Source organism: Ambystoma mexicanum, chromosome 6q (genome assembly GCF_040938575.1).
Source record: "Ambystoma mexicanum isolate Mex_15411 chromosome 6q, UKY_AmexF1_1, whole genome shotgun sequence".
Taxonomy (NCBI): Eukaryota; Metazoa; Chordata; class Amphibia; order Caudata; family Ambystomatidae; genus Ambystoma; species Ambystoma mexicanum.
The window spans coordinates 1,156,892,939-1,156,913,896 of NC_090937.1; the positions used below are offsets into that span (position 1 = coordinate 1,156,892,939).

At 42.3% G+C, this 20,958-nt stretch overlaps 1 protein-coding gene across 2 annotated transcripts in view; it reads right to left on the reverse strand.

Annotated features, from left to right (window-relative positions):
* LIMCH1 (LIM and calponin homology domains 1) overlaps positions 1-20,958 on the reverse strand; it is a 1,245,196-nt gene that overhangs the window by 198,917 nt on the left and 1,025,321 nt on the right. For both annotated transcript variants that reach the window (XM_069631748.1, XM_069631749.1), the window contains one exon: positions 10,492-10,597. In XM_069631748.1, the coding sequence (XP_069487849.1) occupies positions 10,492-10,597 (106 nt within the window). The remainder of the gene's footprint in view (positions 1-10,491; positions 10,598-20,958) is intronic.

Consider the following 20,958-nt stretch of genomic DNA (forward strand, 5'->3'; position numbering starts at 1 on the left):
AACAGACTGGATCCACTGCCAGCCACGCCCAAACCCAACCCTAAAATTCACCTCTGAACCGTGACCCTGGGCCTTCTTCAGTACAACTATTAGCGTGAGTTATGTTCCCCAAATCTCCTGACCGGTCTTGTATTCCTCATGAGGTGCTTCTGTGCAGGCCTAGGAAACCTTTTATATTGATCCCTCCATCCTTTTCCCCAGACCAATTAAGCCTCCATATGGTGCAAAAATCCTTACCTGCAACCATCCCTGGCCTAGGCTTTGATGAAGGAACCTGGATGCAGGAATCTGAGGTGGAGTCATACCGACTGCCCAGATTGGTTGGTTCCCTCCTTTTCTTCAATGAAGCTGCGAGTACCTTCTTACCTCAGCATAGCACAATAATGGCACTTGCCTACTGACTTTGCCTATGCTAGACTATGAACGAACCATACATATTACTTTACACCTCTCCTAAATAAGAAGCGCTACGTAATTACCTCAAATCCTCATTGGTGATTGTGCTGGTCCTCCCTTTTAATGTGAAGGCTTAGGTTCTGCAATACACATTATTCCCCTCCCCCCTCAAACACTTTAGGAATGCAACAGTTTTAACATCTTCTAATAATTGTAAACAATTTTTCATTTTGGAAACACTGATGCGCTAACAAAGTTAGAACTACATTGAGTTTTCAATTATTTACTTTTGGTATACAAGAAAATATACAACAAATACACTTGCTTCAAAGAACATAATACACACAAAATATAGCTTAAAACAAAGCTTGAACTGATTCTATGAATATCTCATTGATCTTGAATAAACTAATATTTCTCAATATTTCATCAATTATTCTTCATGTTCTTCTGGATGCAACGTTGGCATATAAGATCAACATTAACTACTCCACCTGAAGAGCTACAGTGGTAGCGAACCACGTTAACGTGTAGAAGATGAGGATAATGTCAGCTGGACACACGTATGAATCATCATTGTTAAAGAATGGCATCACAATTTGAGAACCGATGCAAAACAATTGATTTACATGAAAAGATTTCTATCAGGACGGGTTGCCTATTCATTTTGAACGTGTACAATTATGCTTGCAAAATGAAAAGAGGATATTACACCACATTGGAGAACATCATGTATGTGTGACAAAAGGTAAAAACAAACAAGTGGACAATCCATAAGTCAACATTGCATCGAGAGGAACATTAATATTATATGAAATATTAGCTTATTTATAGAATCAGTTCCAACCATATTTTAACCTATATTTTTGTATTATATTCATGTATTCTTTCGAGCAAGTATTTCTTTCTATATGCCAAAAATAAATAATTGGAACATCAAAGCATTTTCTAAAAAATGCATCAGTATTTCCATCTTTTTAGCAGCTATATTTATGATTGTTTGGAGATATGGTCTCAAAGGAGATGCTTGCAGCTGACAACTCTTGAGATTTTATGGAGGGAGAGCACATTTGGACTATCTATATCTGGCTATAAAAAATATACATAACCAACATCACTTGCCCAATAATCATCTTTGTGTGGCTTGTTTCTGCTTCAAGTTACACGCTTTGCAAAACTCACAACCATCTAATGGTTGGCTCCGAGTATAGCATCTTCTTTTTTCAAATTCTAAAAAAGGGCATTGGCAGGGCCATTTCAGTAAGACTATCCCTATCCTAAGTTTACAGGGACCCATGATTCCTCACGCACACATCCTCAGATTGATTGGATTTCTAACATGACATGCATGTACCATGTGCTGCTGTGTTTTGTACTGTCCCACTGTTTCGACGTGGGAAGGACAGGTGGGCACACGAGACTAAGGTAATACAAATAGAAATACCATTACTGGGTAAATAAGATCACTAGCTTGTAAATCCGCTTAAATGCCCATTTATTTATTTATTTATTTATTTGTTTATGTACTGGAGGAACAATGCTCTTTTGATCACAAAAGAACATACAATAGACAAGAAATCAGATTTGACGTGAAGTAGTGACCCTCCTATAATGGGGGAAGTGTGAGGGGCATTCTGACCAGGTTGTGGAGGGGAGTAAATGGAACAGTCACCGGGGACAATACATAAGTGGACATACATAGATTAAGGACAACCAACATTGGACATTTATAAGTACAGTCAGCTGTGCTTGGGACATGACCATGATGAGTGAAGTGCTAGAATGGAGGCAGAGGAAGTGCGAGACAGAAGCAGGTTATAGGGGAGGGAAACATGTTAGCTAGCAGGCAGATGAGAGGTACATTAAGAGTAACTCAGAGGTAAGCAGGTAGTCTTTTGGTTTGGGTTTGAACAAATCCATGTGGACTGTTTCTCATAATGTCGGGGGGATGAGAATTCCTTGCATGTGGAGCAAGAAGAGAGAAAAAGCGGAAGCCAGAGGAAGCACCGGGAGGGCGAGGAGCCACAAGGGTAGTCGAGGAGGCAGAGCACCGATTACGAGAAGGCTTATAGTGTTGGATAGAGGAGGATAGATACAGTGGTGCCTTAATGTGGGTAGATTTGTGAATCAGGAGAAGACATTTAAATCTGGCCCGGTTTTGCATCATCATCCTTCCAGCCTGGTGAAGGTACGAGGAACTAAGTGTGAAGTGAGGGAGTTCAAAGACAGTCCAGGCAGCGAAGTTAATGATCTTGTCGAGAGGACAGAAAGCATAGTTGGGGAGACCAAAGAGAATACTGGCACTGTAGTCCAGTTTAGAGAAAACACGAGTGGTTAAGAGATGCTTGGTGGGGTTGAAAGGAAGGAGGTGCCCGATTTCCTATCCTGGGACCAGGATAGGCAGAGGAAGAGATGAGAGAAGTTTTGGAAGGAAAGATGAGTATCTCTGTTTTGGTAGAGTTTAACATCCAATATTTAATGGAAATGTAGATTGAAAGATCAGAGGAGAGTTCAGGAAAAGAGAAGAAGATTTGAGTGTCGTCCGCAAAGAGTTGGTCCGAGAAACCAAAGGATGAGATTAGTGCCCTAAGAGCAGAAGTGTAGAGTGTAAAGGGGAACAGACCAAGACAGAGCCTTGTGGAATGCCAACAGTTAGGGGAGTGAGTTCAGAGGTGTTGCTTCCCCAGGAAACAGAATTGGCAAGGTGCAAGGGAGGATTCAATTCAGGCAAGGACTTGATTGTGAATCCCAAGAAGAAAAGGTATTAAGGAGATCAAAGTGATCGACAGTGTCAAAGGCTGCACAGTCCAAGTAGAATTAGGATAAAGGATAGGGTTGAGTGCTTAGCAGAGGCAATGACATTGGACACATTAATGAAAGCAGTTTCTGATACCCCAGATTCTGAAACCCCAAGTATGATTCAAAACCTTAAAAAAAAATACTTTTTCTTGTACTCTATATTGGCTACATTTGCAAAGCATTTATACACATAGTGATTGTTGTTTAATTTCTTATAGATACGAACAAAGAAAAACAGGCAGGTAGGGAAATGTACGTTCTTGTCAGCATAGCATTTAAAAGTTCAAAAATTAGAGAACAGAATATCATGGTGAAATGACAATTATGTTCATCTATTATTTCAAAAATGATGATCCCTGAAGATGGTCAAAGGATCAAAATGCATTGGATATGAACATTTGTCTATGCCTTTCTTTGTATTAAAGGATATTTTTTAATGAAAATTAGAATTTGTTAAAGTTGAAGTTTATTACTTGAAAGTAACGCTGAAGATTAAAATGTGTATTAGGACTATTAAAGAAAAAACTAAGTTATTTAAGGTTTTAAAAAAAAAAAAAAGAATGTGTATGCAAGACACTCAAGAGGTCCTTCCAATTTCTTGGGTTAGCACACCTAAGAACAGTTTGCAAATTGTATTTGTGTTGATTTCCCCATTTGTGTTGTTGCAAAAGCACTCTGTGCTGTGCTCTCAAGGCATGTGTTGTGCTTGAATGAAAATATGTCACCTGACGACACACAAGTGCCATATCGGTAAAGCGAGAAGCAGCAAGGGCTTTCAGTGCTGTATGAATGCATGGTATCAAAGTAAGACAGACATAGTGATCACAGTTCAAGGGTGTTTACTGAACTTTATCAGGGGTGTGAAAAATGCCTATCCAAACCTAAATCTAAGATGGGAGCAAGCTACGACCATCAAATAATAACAAAGCCCTAGTGGAATCTAGTCAAATAAAAAGGGCCTATACAAAAAAAACGATTGCCAATCCTTACAGCTAGGCTACAAAATAGTGTGGGATAATATTCACAAAAGAAAGACGTGTTCACAAAATAAGGATGTTTAGGCCATTGTCCTCCCTTCCCCACATTTTCAGCACGGGACAAGGCGGGCCACTCAAACACAGCACACAAGGACACAGTTCCTTTCACCAACATCAGGGCCTTCTGTGCCCAGGTTTCTTTTGTGCAAAGTCTCTTGCCTCAGAGGACCTGATGTACCATAAACAACAAAGAAATGTTTCCTTTTCAATATTTAAGTCGGGCGATTTACTCTTCACCCTGGACCCTCCTCCGCCGGGCTTCAATCCTTCTTCCACCATTAGCCTCCCTCAGTTGGGTTCAGATCAACTTAATTTTGTAGGCATCCTCCAGGTGGGTTCACATTTGGCACAACAATCTTCTCGGATGCGTTTACTGTTCACCCTAATTCGCAGGCTTCCCTCAGTCGGGTTCACATTTGCCTCAATAATCTTCTCGGGTGTGTTCACTCAGGGTCCCCCTCTTACGGACTCAACCCCCTTTTCTACAATTAGTCCCCCTCAGCTGGGCTCAGACCAACTTCAGTTTACAGACAATCGAATGTGCACGGGGTTCAACCTAACACGCTGCAGGACCACTCCGATTTTACAGTTCAATCTTTCTTCCCCGCTCAGGGTGAGGCCCAAACAGAGACCTTCGAGTCTACAGGCACCCACATGGCGCCGGACTACTCTGTATCTGGTACCTATTTCGGTCTTACACAGTTCAATTGTGTGCAAGTTCTCTTCTTCATACAATGTTGCCGCTTGTAACCTTGAGCACAACACAATCCGCTCTGCTATCAGTTTCTCCAACTCGCCCGCTTTGCTGAACTCGTTGGCGTTGCTTTGCTGTCAGTCAAGGACAGTTCCACTGTGGCAATTGCTTCTCCCCGCCTTGGCTATCAAAGTGGCAGGGCCCCGTGTACCTCTGACACACGCTACGCCATTCGTCAGCTGAAATTCATGGTCTTATGTTTCTTTTCCTTGAGGCTTCTTGAAAGTTGTGGTTCTGTGCTGAAAAGGGCAAGGGTAATTCCCTCCTCGTCGTCGTCGTTGTCTCCAATCTCGCTGCCTTTCTCTTCGGTTTAAACTGCCATTTCCGAATTGCAGCTTCCTCATGCATTTTGCCTTGCTTCCGGTGTGCATTCGCGCTCCGTCTTTTATGCGTGTGGGGAAGTGTGATGGGAGTCAGGTGTCTGTAATAATCAGTAATTGCCTGACTCTGCCTGACCCTTGTCTTGGGACATGTCAAGTATACAGCCCTGGTGTTAGTCCGTTGTTGCTCACAATGATCTGTCTGTGAGAAAGTGTTTGTGATGGGAAAGGGGGGTTTGAGTTTCTAGGTATCCTACCGGATAGGATGGGGAAAGGTGCTATAAGGAAGGGGATAACGCATCTCACCCTTTGGTGTCCCACCTCCACTCCCTGAAGACCAGGTGATCCTCCCGCACTGGTTCACCCCCAGGAACTGGATCCAATAGCGATGGCCGTGTCCTGGATGACACATCCCCGGGGACTAGCTTGTGGGACACATTTAGGTTTGTCAGTGCGTACTGCCTTCATGTATAACATGGCTGTGGTTGTCTGTTGATTAGCATGCAGTTGTTTGAAAGTATTGGTTAGAAAGAATCTATGGCCATTTTGAATGGCAAGATAACAAATGTATGTGTCGAGTTTCCTGTTACTGTGTCCATGCGCCCTGCTTAGTGGGTTTTTGACAACGGGCTCCCCAACTGACCTTTGGGGAGGCGGTGGTAATTGTTATTTTCTACTGGCGTATTGGTGAAAGGCGTGTGTTTTAGCATGTTTGACACAATTGAACATTGTTTATGACCATTTACGACAGCAACACTAAACCATCCCATCCGCCAGATACCTGTGACCATAGGTCCGAGAGCCATTGTTGTAATGGGCTTATGCTTAGTCGTGCATGCGGAAAAAATGTAAATATAGGAAGCCATCATTTCAAACAATGTCATGCCTATTTTGCTTGCACTTTCTCCTGAGAGGGGTAAACTAGTGCTTGTTCCGTGTTTAAAATTGCTCAGAGGTATTGTTTTCTTTGCGATGGGCTGAGGCTTGATTTGGTTTTGTTGGTTAAAAAGTCTAGTTGGTAGGGAAAATCTAGGTTTTTTCCCTGTTGTGCAAGTAAAGTGCATTTGTTTCTCCTATCAGTCAGCCATTTAGATAAGAGTACACAGGAATGTTCTAACAGCGACAATGTGCTGTCCCCACTGCAAAGACCTTTGTGAATAAACAAGGTGCTAATGCAATTCAAAAAGGAAGTACCTTGAACTGAAAGTGACAAGAGTGCACCTTGAATCACAGATACCTTTGGTGACCTGGGACTTCTCAAAATATGCATCTTTCATATCCAATGTTGCCATGAATCCCCTTTTTTTGGAGTCAGATTACTTCTTGAAGGGTAGTCATCCAAAACTTCTGCAGTTTGACATACTTATTTGCTGGCCTTAGGTCTAAGAACAACCTTTTTGTTTGTTCTTTTTTGGATACTAGGAAACAAAGCAAATAAATACCAAGGTTTACCTGATGTTGTGGAACTGTTTCGATGGCATTCCTTAGCAGAAGTGCCATGACTTTGTTTGCAAGACTATCTAGATCTGTTCATGGCATGTTTTTCTTTCTTGAAGGGAGGTTGCACGGGTTGCCCACAAGCTCCAGGCAGTAACCTTGGGCACAGCATCCAACACCTACGTGATCCAGTCCCATGCGTGGGCGAATGACATTCTACCGTCACTCAGAAACATGGGAGGGGACCTAAACTGCTGGGAGGCAGAGTCTGCCCCTCTTGAGGTATGACCTTTACTTCTAAATCTACCTCAGTGCTTGCTGACGTAACGCTTAGGTGGCCTGAGGTTTGTCCATAAGGCATGCTCCGTAAAGGATCAGCAGTTTCCAGACCGGTCAATTTATTGCTGTGTTCTGCATGAAATCTGACCATCGGGTTTACAAGTATATTGGTCTTTCTTTGCCCTCTGTAGGGTGTTGTCTACTGACATCCCAAAAGGTAGCGAGTCCTCCAATGGCTTTACCAGTAGGGTGACCTGTGTTTTCATCTCGAGCCCTGGCCCCCTTAAATAGGCATGAATTTTGATAACAACTGCCCCAGCTACCCGACGACACGATTTTTCAGCTGCGCCCAGGGCATTTTTTTGATTACTGCATAAGCAGTCCATTTCCCCTCTTGGAGGATCTTCTGAAAGGCAGGGTGAAGTTCAACTAAGATCCCACTGGCCTTGGTTGCACCTGGCCATAAGTGCAGTAGTATTAGATGTGCGTGCATTATATGCTGATAACGTGGCAATCTTTCAGACAAATTAATACAATTCCTCTACTTTCCTCAGGGGAAAATTCTGTATTTGAAAGTGGTGCGTTGGATCTTTTTATGGATCTCGTAATTGCCAATGTGTCTGGTGCTGGGTGGCCACGCATTTACATGTGGTTACCTGGGGAAGGCTTATATTCTTTCAGTCTGGGGACTAACCGGAATTGTTGTGACTGATTTTTATTAGAGAAGGTGCAATACGCTACATCTCAGACTTCAATAATGGGATGCATTGGGACGCCCGCTTCTTCTCCTCTAATACATCCTCTATAAAATCTATGTACTGATCAGGCTCCTGGGCTTTATTTGTAATGCAGAAACCTTCTGCAGTTCTATTAAGTAGGGCTGTGCATTGAAAATCTGTCTCTTCCTCATCTGGAGACATCATTTGATAATCATCTGGATCTGTGTACACATCTCCCCCTGAGGCAGAATATCTGGCGAGCCCGGTAGAGATCCTCTGTGTGGTTCCTTGGAAGGCAGTTGTTGCATACTTGGTGCGTGTCCTTCCAAGGGAATTTGGAGTTGCACCCAGGACAGAATTTGAAAGGGGTGTTTTCCATTAGTGTTTCGGGAATCAAGTGCGACCTAGGGCTAGGATAAGGCTAGGGAATAGAGGCATTGAAAAGTTTTATAAAATAGCCTCCTCTCTCCATTCTGTACGCTTAAAACTTCTGCTTCTTCCCAGGGGCGATCTGGCATTGAATGACAATGGTTTTTTCCACTACCCGAATTTGTGGCCAACTGATGGCAGAAAATCAGAAGAAGCCTATGCGTGCAGGATCATGGATCCCTGTGCATATAGGCTATGAATGGTGTGACAGGAACGCTACTATCGAAAAACCTTCTCAACTACTAGCACCAATGAACAGCAGGTGTTCTGGAATCTTAGAAACTACCAATAATGGTGCTGCCCTTCAACATAATTTGTGCACTAGTAAAGGGTAATTGTATGTGGCATTGACACTGCTCTGTGCAGTCCACTCATCTGTGCTAACGTGAGTCTACTCATCATGCGCCTTGAAACACTTGTGTATAGGCGCATTATAAATAACCTATCAATCAATAAATCAAACGTGCACCAACCTCTGCCAAAGCAAGTGAAACAGACAGAGCAACCTTAGGAAAGACCATGAAAGTTGACTCCACTGCAGGGATTACACTGTGAACATGCATGATGCGCTCCAACAAACATCCATATAGTTCTTGCCCGAAATCCTTAATGTGGAGATGCCCGGGGACCACCAGGCTACTTTTCCAGATTTCCCCTCTTGTACCTATAATTAACAAATAGCTAAAGGACTATTGAGAACATAAGTTACTACAGTACGGGAGGAGCACTTCTAACTCGTCACAGAGCATGAACACTCAGAGCAGTTCCGTCTCTGCATCCAGCTCGGCACAGGGACTCCTGAACAAAATGGCACAGATGAACAAAAACCGGCCTCGAGTTGGTCTCTGTCTGTTTTCACTCATCTGTGCCATTCAGCATCAGAAGGAATATGGGGATGAAAGATGAAATAAGCCCTCAATCAGCGTTGCCATTTTTTCTATCAGCCGTTCCTTTGGGATGCTTCTGTACTGTCCACTTGCTTAAAGTCCAAACAACATGGTTTCTTGTTGACGCATTCCTGCTGCTACCACTTAAGTGTCGTCAAAATACAAAGGTCATATTAGGTAAAGCACAGTAAGTATGCCAGCAAAACTGACTGGAGGCCTAACATTTACAATGACCCAATGAGAGAAGCATATGGCATTGTACGGTTTCTGCCATCTGTTAATTACCATTTGGGCTTATGAAGACCAGTTGGTGTGCAAAGCACACGTCTGTTGCCAGAGCACCATGAAGGCAATATATCATTTACACAACGCTCGGGGATGAACATGCAGCTTGTTAACATCCATTGGTAAACTATAGTAAGTAAACAGGGATACTGACTAACTGACATTGGGGAATACAGTTGGGTGGATTTTCAAGGACCATGTCAACTAGTCTATCTTCATCAGTTAGAAAATGCCTACAATTTTGGTAAAATCCAATCTTCCCAAAAGGTGTTAAGTGACATCAAGGTGAGCACTACATCTCCTCATGCCTAAATAGGCTGGTCACATGAGCCTTGTACTTGACAGACAGAACTACAATGTTGTTACAAAACTATGTTGGGTCATGTGTGCCATAAATATGCAAGCAAATTAGGTGACTTGTCCTGTCAAAACAGTCGGTCCTGCTATAATTGCTCAGGATAATTCCAGAAGGATAAAGGGAGAAAATAAGAGAAGCTGTTTCCCATCCAGACTCGATCATAAGCAGGACAAGTGGGTGCTCTGATTGGAGGCAGGTGAGAGCCACTATTGTAACTTTTTTAGTGATTTCTTGTTTCCATCCATGAAGGATGAAGGTAGCTCTTTGTGAAGGAGTGGGGCCAGGTGGTGGGTAAACGAGGTATTGTGTACGATCACCCCGATATTCTTGATACGTAAAGGTGTTCAACAACGGTCCTTGCGAGACCCAATCAGGGCAGGTTTTCAGGATAATCATTGACTAGGTAAACAATGTCCATTTGGATGCACATATTCTGAGTGGACATCATGCAAACCAGTCCTCGGCGACCAATGGAACATCAAACTACAAAAGGGGCACATGGATAGGCCAATCCTCATGATGGATTCCTTCCTCTTAAACTTCACATTGTCACGCCTAGAGGTGAAATACATTCCAAAAGGAGTTGCAGTCGGGAAAGGCTCCAATGTTCTGTGTCAATTATCAAAGCAATAAGCCATCCATAGCAGGACGGCCTCCATATAGCCTACGGATAACGTATCATCATCTCTGATGAAAAACAGATCGTCCACTTTGCAGCACCAAACTCCCATCCCTCTCACATTGAGACTAATGCTCTAAAAAGCAACAGTAATTTTCTTTTGTTGGCATACCTTGGTTAACAGCGTTTTGACCTGGAGATTGAGGAGCTTTGGGTGCCTTCTTGAAAAACTCAAATACAGCATATTCTTCCAGCTCATTGGTCTCAGACTTCACTGCCTGCACAATAATTAAGATATACATTAACATTACATCTTATATTAAATGGCATTTTTACAATGGGGCCCCACCCATTTCAATGTGATAGGCTCCACCTACGAACATATTAAACTGTCAAGCAGAAACGGGAACATCAATTATAAAGAATAGAGCCACTGTACAGGTAAGTGATGATGAAGAAATGTCCTACAAAACAACATAGTCTTACTTCTTCCTCTTCAGGCAATGCCAGATGTGTAGAAAGGTTACGCACTGGTCGGACAACGTCTGTACTCCAACTTTCTAAACTCATATTTACAGTGAAATGCGATGCCTTTGCATCTTTGCTCATTTAAAGATGTTCATTTGCCTTTGTGCATTTAAATTGGTTTTGCTAATTTCTCAGAGAACAACCAAAACGTGAAAAAGGTTTAGGGGTATAGAAACAATTAAAAGGGAGTCGGGTACAGGAGGGAACCTCTCTTTACAAAGTACAGCAATACTGACCAGCGTGTTACTGCTACAGAACAAAGTACATGTGATGAGGCTAAAGCTGCACGAGGGCCCCGCAAGCAGTCAGGGTTCACCTCATTTGCTCTTATGACCATTTACCAATTTGATCCATTTTTGACAAATAGGCTGTGACGATTTCTTCCATATCTTTTATGCAATTTTTAGCGTGGATGTCACAATTTCATATGATTTTTCTGATGAAACATAGTCCCCTTTTCTATTTCCCTTTTCATATTTTAAGGAGAATCCCATATCCTCTAGGTGCCACTTTTCCTCTTTATCTGCATATTATGTTATATCCCTTTCTCTTCTATGCCTGTATGTTTCTTCCTATCTTTAAAAATGGGGGCATGTCATTTCCCCCTTTTTCAAATGACTCCTTTTATCTACAATTGTCATCATCAATATAGCTTTTTTTCGACACAGGGTCATAAAAGCATCCAATTTCGTAACCCAAATCCATTAAAAAGAGATACAATTTAACTTTCATTATAAATACATTTCGTAAAAATCAAAGATAAGATGAGATAAAATAGTAGTCACTTTTCCAGAATTTAACTTCATGAATCATCATTATCTTAGGTAGATTTTTTATAATAGATTATCTGTAGCCACCACAATACACAATTCGTTCTGTAGCTGGAATATTAATGTTCCTTTGTGTTGTCCCTGATACAGGTCAACTTCATATCTCTTAAATTCCAACTTTTAAAGACATAGCGAGATGTGGCACACACCACATGTGAGTGAGTCGTATATTTATAGAAACTCACTGCCTCTCTAGTCTGTCTAAGTCCCTCTGCTATAAATATTGCGCACAAACATAAACTTAAGTGCCTTTGGGCAGCACAGGAGGAAGTGGGTAATTGGCTCATTTGAAGCCCTGCAGAGCGGCCAGTCTTCACTGTCGCTCAGCTTCCTATGCTTCATAATAGGTGCCAACGGCAATATTCCCAATCAAAACCGTAAGTACAAACCCCTCTCACGGAGGGGGCAGGGCTGATCAATGCAATTCTCAAAACCTACTAACTTTTTATGCAAGAGGTATTCCGGGCCCACTTGTAATTCATTAACAGCTTCGACTAAGCGGCTCTTTGATGTCACTTTCATCAAATCTTTTATTTTTGTACAGGCTTTGATATTTACGCCCTGCGGGCCGCCAACAATACGTTTTCACCCAGAGATGTTAATATTCCTTTCGCATGGCAAGCTCATTTGAGGCTTTTCCCTCCTCCTAGTGAAATGAGGAAATCGGCCCTTCCCTCTGTGGTTCAAAACCCTCTACATAACATATCCTAAACCAGTATAGTACTGACTTCCATGAGATGGAGTCACCAACAGGGGTAAGTTCTAGCTCTATACGCACACAGGCAGTTGGAGCACTCAGGGGAAGTGACAGATTTTTCAAGAACTTCGACTCAGTTACATCCAGTGCCCTTAAGTTTCCTTGCCCCCATAATTCGGCTACTTAAGACGAAGCCGGTATGGTCGGTCCTCTATGCAGCTGCAGTGCCAGAAAACTGCTCCACTCCCAAGTTTGTAGAACATAGTCTTAACTGCAACACAGTGTTTATTCAAATTTAAATTAGATCTTTCAATCTGTGCTGCCCATTCACCATTCTCTTGGAAGCGAATGCCAAGGTAATCAAAATGGCAGACTTGTTCAAGTGAGACACCCCCCATTATTATTGGAAGTGGGCAAGGTTTAGTATAGCGCCTGGAGACTGCCCCTGGCTGGTAGCGGTGCGTGGTATAAATCAACATAACATAATATATTTTGGATGAAAAACCATTATCTTTGTTTTTTTTGTGTTAACGTCCAACCCAAGTTCTTTATATTTGGCTTCAGAAATTGTAAGGGAATTTCTCAGGCCCTGGGGTGTGGTTGCCAGTAACACAGAGTTGTCTGGTGGTAGAAAAGTGTTGGGTACTTCTCTTTATCCAACTTGGGGCAATCCTGGCAGTTGGTCATTTTGCACCTATTATGTCCTGGACATAGATACAGAAAAGGAGGGGGGCAACCACACAAACTTGTATCACTCTTTTACCAAATGGGAATGATGCTGTTGCTTCCGCCCCCCCCCCCTCCCAGGTCCCCCTAGACCGTATCTAACCACTGAAGAATTCCTAGAATACAATTGGCGCACCAGCGCAATTAATAGGGTTGGGCACTTTCTTCTGTACAGAATCTCCTATAGGGTGTTATGCCTTGGCACACTGTCAAAGGCAGTTTTAAGATCTAAGAACACTGCACATAATTTCACCCTTGATAGATTTATATATTTATGTATTAGGAGGAACAAAAAAAAAGCATTGATCAACTGTTCTCTTTTTCTTTTGAAACCCAGCCTGCAAAGTAGTGATTACATAATTATCTGCTCACTCCTGTAACCTATTTAATATTATTTTGCCAAAAATGTTCCCTGCAGAGTCCAATAAGGCGATTAGGCGATAATTCGCCGGAGAGTCTCTCCCTCCTTTTTTATTTATTGGGACCAGGAGAGCACTTTGCCAGGAAGAAGGTATAACGCCAGTCCTATGTTATTGAATTAACTATCAAATCTAGCACCATGGTCCATATCTTTATCTCATCCTTAAATAAATCTGCAGGTACAGAATCCAGGCCTGCTGCTTTCCCCTTGGTCTGTATATTAATTGACTCTTCCACCTCACTCAAGCTAATAGCAATCCTGACAACCCTCTCTTCTAGGCCTTCTAATGCTTGTACTTGGATGGTAAAATCATTATACTGGGATTTATAGAGCGTACTGAAATGAGACCACCAATCGCCTTCTGAGATATTACAAATAGGCACTTGTTCGTCTCCCTGAACTGTTCCTGCTACAAGTTTCCAGAATGTAATGTTATCATTCTCCATACTAGCTTTGTGGAGTTTTTCCCACTGATTGCCGGCAAATTCCCTTTTATTTCTTGAGAAGAGCTTCTTATATGTTAGTCTCAACATTAAGAGTTGGGGCTCACTCACTAAGACAACACCTTTGACACAGTTCACTATCTTTTTTTTTTGTTTTGCCTCACGCCACTCGATGTCATACCAACCATTCTTGCTAAGAGCTCTTTCCTTTTACAGGTGATTAGGGCATGTAAAGAAGGGCTCTAGCTTATATTTGAGCACCTCATATTCAGCTAAGATGGTTATTTCTGAATTCTGGGCTTTACAGATAAAATCTATACTGTCCCCAACTGCACTATACAAATTGTTTTTCCGTTCTGTCTCAATTACCTTCGCCCATCCCACTGCCTTCCAGGCGTTACCTGTTAAAACTATTTCCTGTGCCCTGTTCTCTTTTATATTTCTTATCTGAGACTGTCATTCATGGAAATCGTTAAGCTCAACGGGCAATGATCGCTACCTAGTTTGCTCATTACTTCAGAGTCCTTGATCGTTCACCAATCTTTATCTGTTACAAGTACATAGTCAATTAATGATTGACCGTTAGGGACAGTAAATATATTCTTCACTGGTTGCTCTTTGCTGAATCTACATTTACAGGCCCTCAAATTCAAGTCATACAGTACCCAAGCGTTTTCCAGTGCACAGCAATGGACTCTTTTAGGGGCAGCTGGCTTGAGATCTGCAACATCCCAAACCAGGTTTTGGTCTTCCAATAACCCTTCTAGCTGACCTAAAGGCTCGAATTGTATGTTGAGGTCACCTATGACCAATGTGGCTACCCTTTGATGGTTCTGCTTGGGATGGTCCCACTCTAACCTCTGGAGACATTTCACTGTGTCCAAGCCACTGTTACCTACTGGTCTATTGTAAATATTGAATAGTGACAATTCCTCACACTATTTATTCTGATTAAGAGGTGCTGGAGGTCCGGAGACCCCGTTTCATTTGCTGTTACCACCCAACTAGTGCTTTAAGGGATAAAGATTAGAGGTTTCTACATTAGGGAAGTACTGTTTCTTACTCTCACACCCACTTAGATTAATTTCGGGCAATGGCAGTTAGAAGAGCCATCATGGTCCATGCAAAGGCATTTCTAAGAATGTTTCATCCTAACTGAGCAAGTCCTTAAACAAGAATCCACAATGGGCATAGAACACTGGGCTGCACATCTGTCCTCTGAAAAGAAATTGAACCTGCATGAGCTCAGAAGCTGCATGTGAATACCTAATAAAGTAGGGCTTCCTACGGGGAGTGTATTTTTTCTTTTGCAAAAGACTAACATTAAAAAGGCTAAGAACATTTTGGAAGCCAGTCTGCCTTTTCCACATGATCTCAGGGACTTGGAAGATCATCTACAGGACCATGTTTCCATATTAATTTCAGGTGTTTACATTTCTGCTGCGGTTCTTTAACATTAAGAGGACATATCCTGTGGTGAAGGACGTGTTCTATTAGAATGTGTAACATAACAAGTATTCCTTCCACAGCAAATAGGCATTTGCGCTGCCACTACACCCTCCCATCTCTTTTAGCTTCTAAACACTTCACTGTTTCTTACATCATGGATTCATGAGTTCTAGAGAGGATGGAAGAGCGATTGATGCCTTGACTGAGAAGGGTTAAGTACTTTTAGGATGACAGGGGAGTGTGGTAGCACCACCTTATATTACGACTACTGGTCATTTCCAGACATTCAAATCTCAGGTATCTTCATTTTGAAACTAAACAGGATTTCTACTTTCTTCCATGTTAATGTCCATGGTTGCCATTGATTTACTTAGCGGTTTTGACAATATAGAAAAAACAAAGATTAAGATGCATTGTTAGTGTCTTTTTATTATTATTAGGCGTGATGTTGGCTCAACAGAACTCAGTCAAAAATGTATCATTAGTTGTTATTACCTCTGTTAGGGTGGATAAGGTTGAAAGCCTATAGGGCCTAGGGGTATCAACTAAAACACAAGAAAGATGAAGAAGTAACTACTGTATTCTTAGTCCGCGGTCTTATTTTCACCATATGTTTGGGCCATTCTGCCTTTAGCACAAAAAAAAAATCCCTTCATTTTCATTTGAAGCTGGGTGCATGTGCAGGCAATGGCCCACCTCTCCTAACCCCAGCCAGGCATCACCCTTAAGTTCTTTTCCATCTGCCTAGGGCCTACCTGATTGACGGACAGGTTTTAGAGGGGAAAGTGGGCAGGAGTATGGACGAAAGGGGACTACAGATCAGAAGCACAGCAGTAACAATGGTGAGTAACTATTACTTACTCATATGTCGAGTTCCCTTTCCTCGATACTTTTGAGAATTATCAAGCATTATTAAGCGCTGACAGGATGGGAGTGATGCTGACTTAGCAAAATAAATCCTGAGCATGGCCTTGAGGAATTGAGCATCCTCTCTTGAACTGCTGTCCTAGCAGTAGTGCTTGCCCAACATCAACGAGGAGCCCAAGTGGCTGCCTTTGCAGTTACCTGCAATGAACGTGCCACTGGAAGGCTACTGACGCAACCTTAGCCCCTACCACATGGGTATGTAAGCTTTGCGAGGAGTACATTTCTGTAACATTTCTGTAACAAATAACTCTTATAGTGCAAGAGGTGATATGCCAGGGAACAGACCGCTTTGAGGTGCGACTACCTTTGTTGGAACAGGAAAAGGTGACAACGTCCATTTGAAGTGCCAAAGTCTTCTACTGTGCAAAATAGAACTTGAATGCCCTCCCTGCGTTCTAGTTAAGCAGTGTAAGACCCTTTCTGGATCTGAAGAGGCATGCAGAAAAGGGTAGTTAGACATTTCCCGGGACATGTCTCGGGAGGTTAGCTCAGAGGCAACGTGCTCGCCTTGGAAGCAAGACGACACGGAGCAACACAGGTCCGACACAGAGCAACACAGGTTCGATCCCCGGGTCCGTGCTTGGAAACCTCTGGGTATTAAGCGCGTTATAAATAACCTATCATAACATATCATTGCCTGGCTTGAATGAAATTTTGAGACCACTTTAGGCACAAACGATAGTCGTCATCAATGACTTTGTCCGGTTACATGTCTTTATGCTGAAGTAATTTAAAGAATACCCATTTATCGTACATTTTATATTGAAACATGTAAGTGAATTAACTTTTTTTTGGGGGGAGTGTCCCCACCCAAACCCATTTCCCACCCCTAAAAACCAATCTCAACCGTTTCCCAACAATATTAACCCTTTACCCCACCCTAAATGCATTCACTATAAAATGTTTCAATATAAAATATTTGATATATGGGCATTATACATAAAAGATTCGATATAAACACTGTATACCACTTTGTCCCTGAAGAAGATCATAAAATGCTTGCAGAGGGGGCTTGTAGTTTCCCACTCTGGGAAGAAGACTTAATAGCCACAGTCAAGATGGATTTTCAGACCCCCCCACCTTTCTGGGAGAAAAGTGGTTCTGAGAGGTCACCTTAGTTCATGAACAGTGCATTTGACACAAAGGTCTAGCCAAACGTTCAACGTAAGTGCGGAATGAGCAATAAGTCAGATATGGGGGCAGTGCAATAGTACAATTAACCACAATAAACTCAAATCACGCAACACAGGATGACAAAAATGCACTAAATTATGAGGCCTATACAATCCAAGCAGTTAAAGTAAAAGTTAAGCATCGATAACTAAAGCACACTATAAAAACAAACACACAGTTGGTGATCGCCAACAGATTTACACTAGAAATAGGCACTTCCAAAGGATTTTGACAGAGTGGTACTCATGCAGAGGTCCGGACTCGTTGGTCCCACCAGCCCCAGGTTCGAAGCACCGACAGGCGTCTTCTTGGCTTATTGAAAGAGGCAGGGCTTCACCTGAACTTGGCTTTGACAATGCTGGTTGTCCTCGGTAGCAGTCCTCCAGTTCTTCAGCATGGTGCTTCTCTTCTTTGGGGTCTTTGCTTCAGGACCACCTCTCTCATTCCAAATTTGAGTTAGGGGCAACCCCGGCCCACCAATAACAAGGATCTGCATGACTCATATAGGCCAGGGTCGTCCAGTCAAGGACAGCTTCTGGTTTCACATCAGCCCAGGGACAGACATCTCCTGGCTGGAATGTGGAGACAGACAAGACAGTCCCATCCTCATATCGGCCAGGTTACACTCCATTACTTTACCTAGGAATCCAAGCTGGATTCCGTCAACATCCATGCCTTCAATGGTACGCCCTGAACCAAGAAAGCAGGAAGAAGGCTAAAGAACACACTGGCCTAAGAGCTGGGCCAAAACAACATGGCACAGCCATTTCTGAGTATATGTTACTCAAAATGGCATCTTTCTACTGCATAAACGTAAACATGCATGCAAGTGCACAGAAAGAAATGGCAGCGCTTAATCCGCTGCCAGCGGCCTGTCCTGAAAACATAAAAAAGGTAACCAAAACGTTACTACAGAAAAAGAAAACAGAATACATGGTACCCCTGCAGCACTTCACTAAGATGTGTGCTATAGTAAAACAATTCTAGAATCTCACACAGGCAACAGAGGCCCCCCTTCACTGGTAACCATATGAGCAGACGAGTGCCTACAAAATATGTAAGTACAGAAGTAAAGGAAAAAGTGTTTATTTACTTCAAAAACCAGTCTATCACCTCCTTCACTCCCAAGTCTCCTCTCGACCTCCTCAGCTTCTCTCTATTTTTTCTCTATTTCCTGTTCCTACGCTCTTCGTTCTTCATTCTCCACCGCCACAATTTCTCCAGCTCACCTCTCCTCTTAATTTCCGCTCTCCCACTTTGCTCCTTTCTCCACCTTTCACTGCCACTCCCCTAGCTCCCTTCCTCCACCATGGCTTCACTTGCTCGCATCCATTCCTCCTCACCACACTGTCATGCTCTACACTGCACCTTTACCTTAGAACTCCGTCTCAGTACTCTTGCCTCTCTTTTATTCTCTTTTGGGAAATGGCTTAGCCTCTACAATTCAGTGGACAGTTGTGTAGAAAGTGTGTGCGTGTTTTGTGGTTGGATACTAACTGTCTGGACTGCAAGGTTTCCAAATGCGGGCAACTACCTAGTGGATTCGTATTGCCCTGCAGCTCCACTAGCCAACATTACCATAGCCACAACTGCCATTTTCGATTCATTTCGCAACCTCTTTGGCTTTCCCCATTTTTTGGCCAACTTAGTCAAAACACAAATATGCAAGTCTTCAGGTTTTTGGCATTTACTGAAACACGAGAAGGGAAATAAACAGGCACCACAAATGATGGCGCGAGCAGCACTAGCAAACTCCAGTCTTTCATTGTCACAACCGTGCCACTAGAACACCAATTGGCACCCATTATGGACTATTTGGAACTCTTCATCGCCATAATCCTCCCTGGACAATACCTATTCATATTTTATCTTTAATTTCCATTTTCACGACTCTGGTACTTATATTTTTATTTTTTTTATAAAGCATTCAGTAAAATTACAAACTTTTGCTTTATTTTATATCCCTCCAAACATTTGGCCAAGAGTAACAATCACATTGATTTCTGTTTTTTTGATTCTAGTCTTTCTTACAGATGCGTTGTTAATAGATGTTGTATGAGCATTCCAGGTTCCTCCTTATCATGCGTTACTCTTGGCCATTTATGTTTCCCTTTAACACTTCTTCGGTATCTGTTCCAGTTTGTCTAGCATCACTTCCAAGAAAGTGCCCAGTGCTCTGTTGATTTTCTGATTTGTTCCATCATAAAGAGCTTCCCACCATAGCTCTGGATTAAGGCACAACTTGGTGCTCGAGTGTCATGCAGCAGTCTTGTTCTTTCTGCCCTTAGTCCCTTGCAGAACAGAGTTAGATTCTGTAGGGATTCGTCTTGTTCACATAAACGCCATTTACTATCATTTGTGATACCATATTTCATTAGGTTATCTTTCGTTCAGAGTACATTTATCCTGAATCTCACAATAAGGTCTCTATGTTTTGGATTCGCTGATTTTTAAAAATATTCTGGCGTAATCCCTTGCAGACCCATTCATTTTGTTGATAGTGTATGGATCTTCGAATTAGAACGTGTTGCTTCTGTTTACGCCCAATCAATGGACACGAGTAATGCCTTTATCTTTTTTGGCTAATCACCTAATGATGTTGGTTTCACGTTTAGATCAGTTAGGATTACGATGCATTTCCCTCGCCATAATGCTAATGGCCAGAAATCTGATTTTTCGTTTCCTGATTTGATGATGCTATATTGTGGGCGGCAGATAACTAGCTCCACTTTCCTGAAGGTTGACAATGCTTTCCAGATGATCTGGGAATGGAGCGAGTATAGACCCAGTTAGTGTTGAAGCACCCCCATCGGTACTGATTTTGGCAGTCTTATTACTCTTTTCCAAAATGTTCCGTCAAGTCTGTCCCATGTTTCACATGGTATTCATAAGCGTGTTTCGGCAGCATATGTTATTGTGGGGACCACTTTTAAGTTGTAAAAGTCTATGATTGTTTGCAACGAGAATTTACCAACTTTTCTCATGAGGATCAATGCTTGTGCCGTTTGTTGATTCATTTTGAGTTGTACATTTTCAACCCAAGGCTTCTCTCCTCCATCTGCGCTGATTATTATTCCTAGGTATTTTGTCACTTTTGTTATCGGAATTGGCTTGTTTCCAAGGCACCATTTAAATGGTTTCTTCACATTCGTTTGCGGTTTCTAGATTATTAGGATTTCTGATTTTTCTGTATTTATTTTCTGATCATTTTGTTCAACATACCTTTGCAGCGCTTCTGATTTTCGTTGGAGGCCAAGTGGTGTTTTGTCTAGCAGTATCAAATGGTCCGCATATAATAAGTGCCCTACTAGGTCGCCGTTAATGCGCGTAGAGCACGATCTGACTGGTTCCAGCACATCTACAAGTCTAGGATGTAAAAATGATACAAGACTGACACCAGAGGGCACCTTTGCTTCAACCCTCTTCTTGTAGGTATTTATTTTGT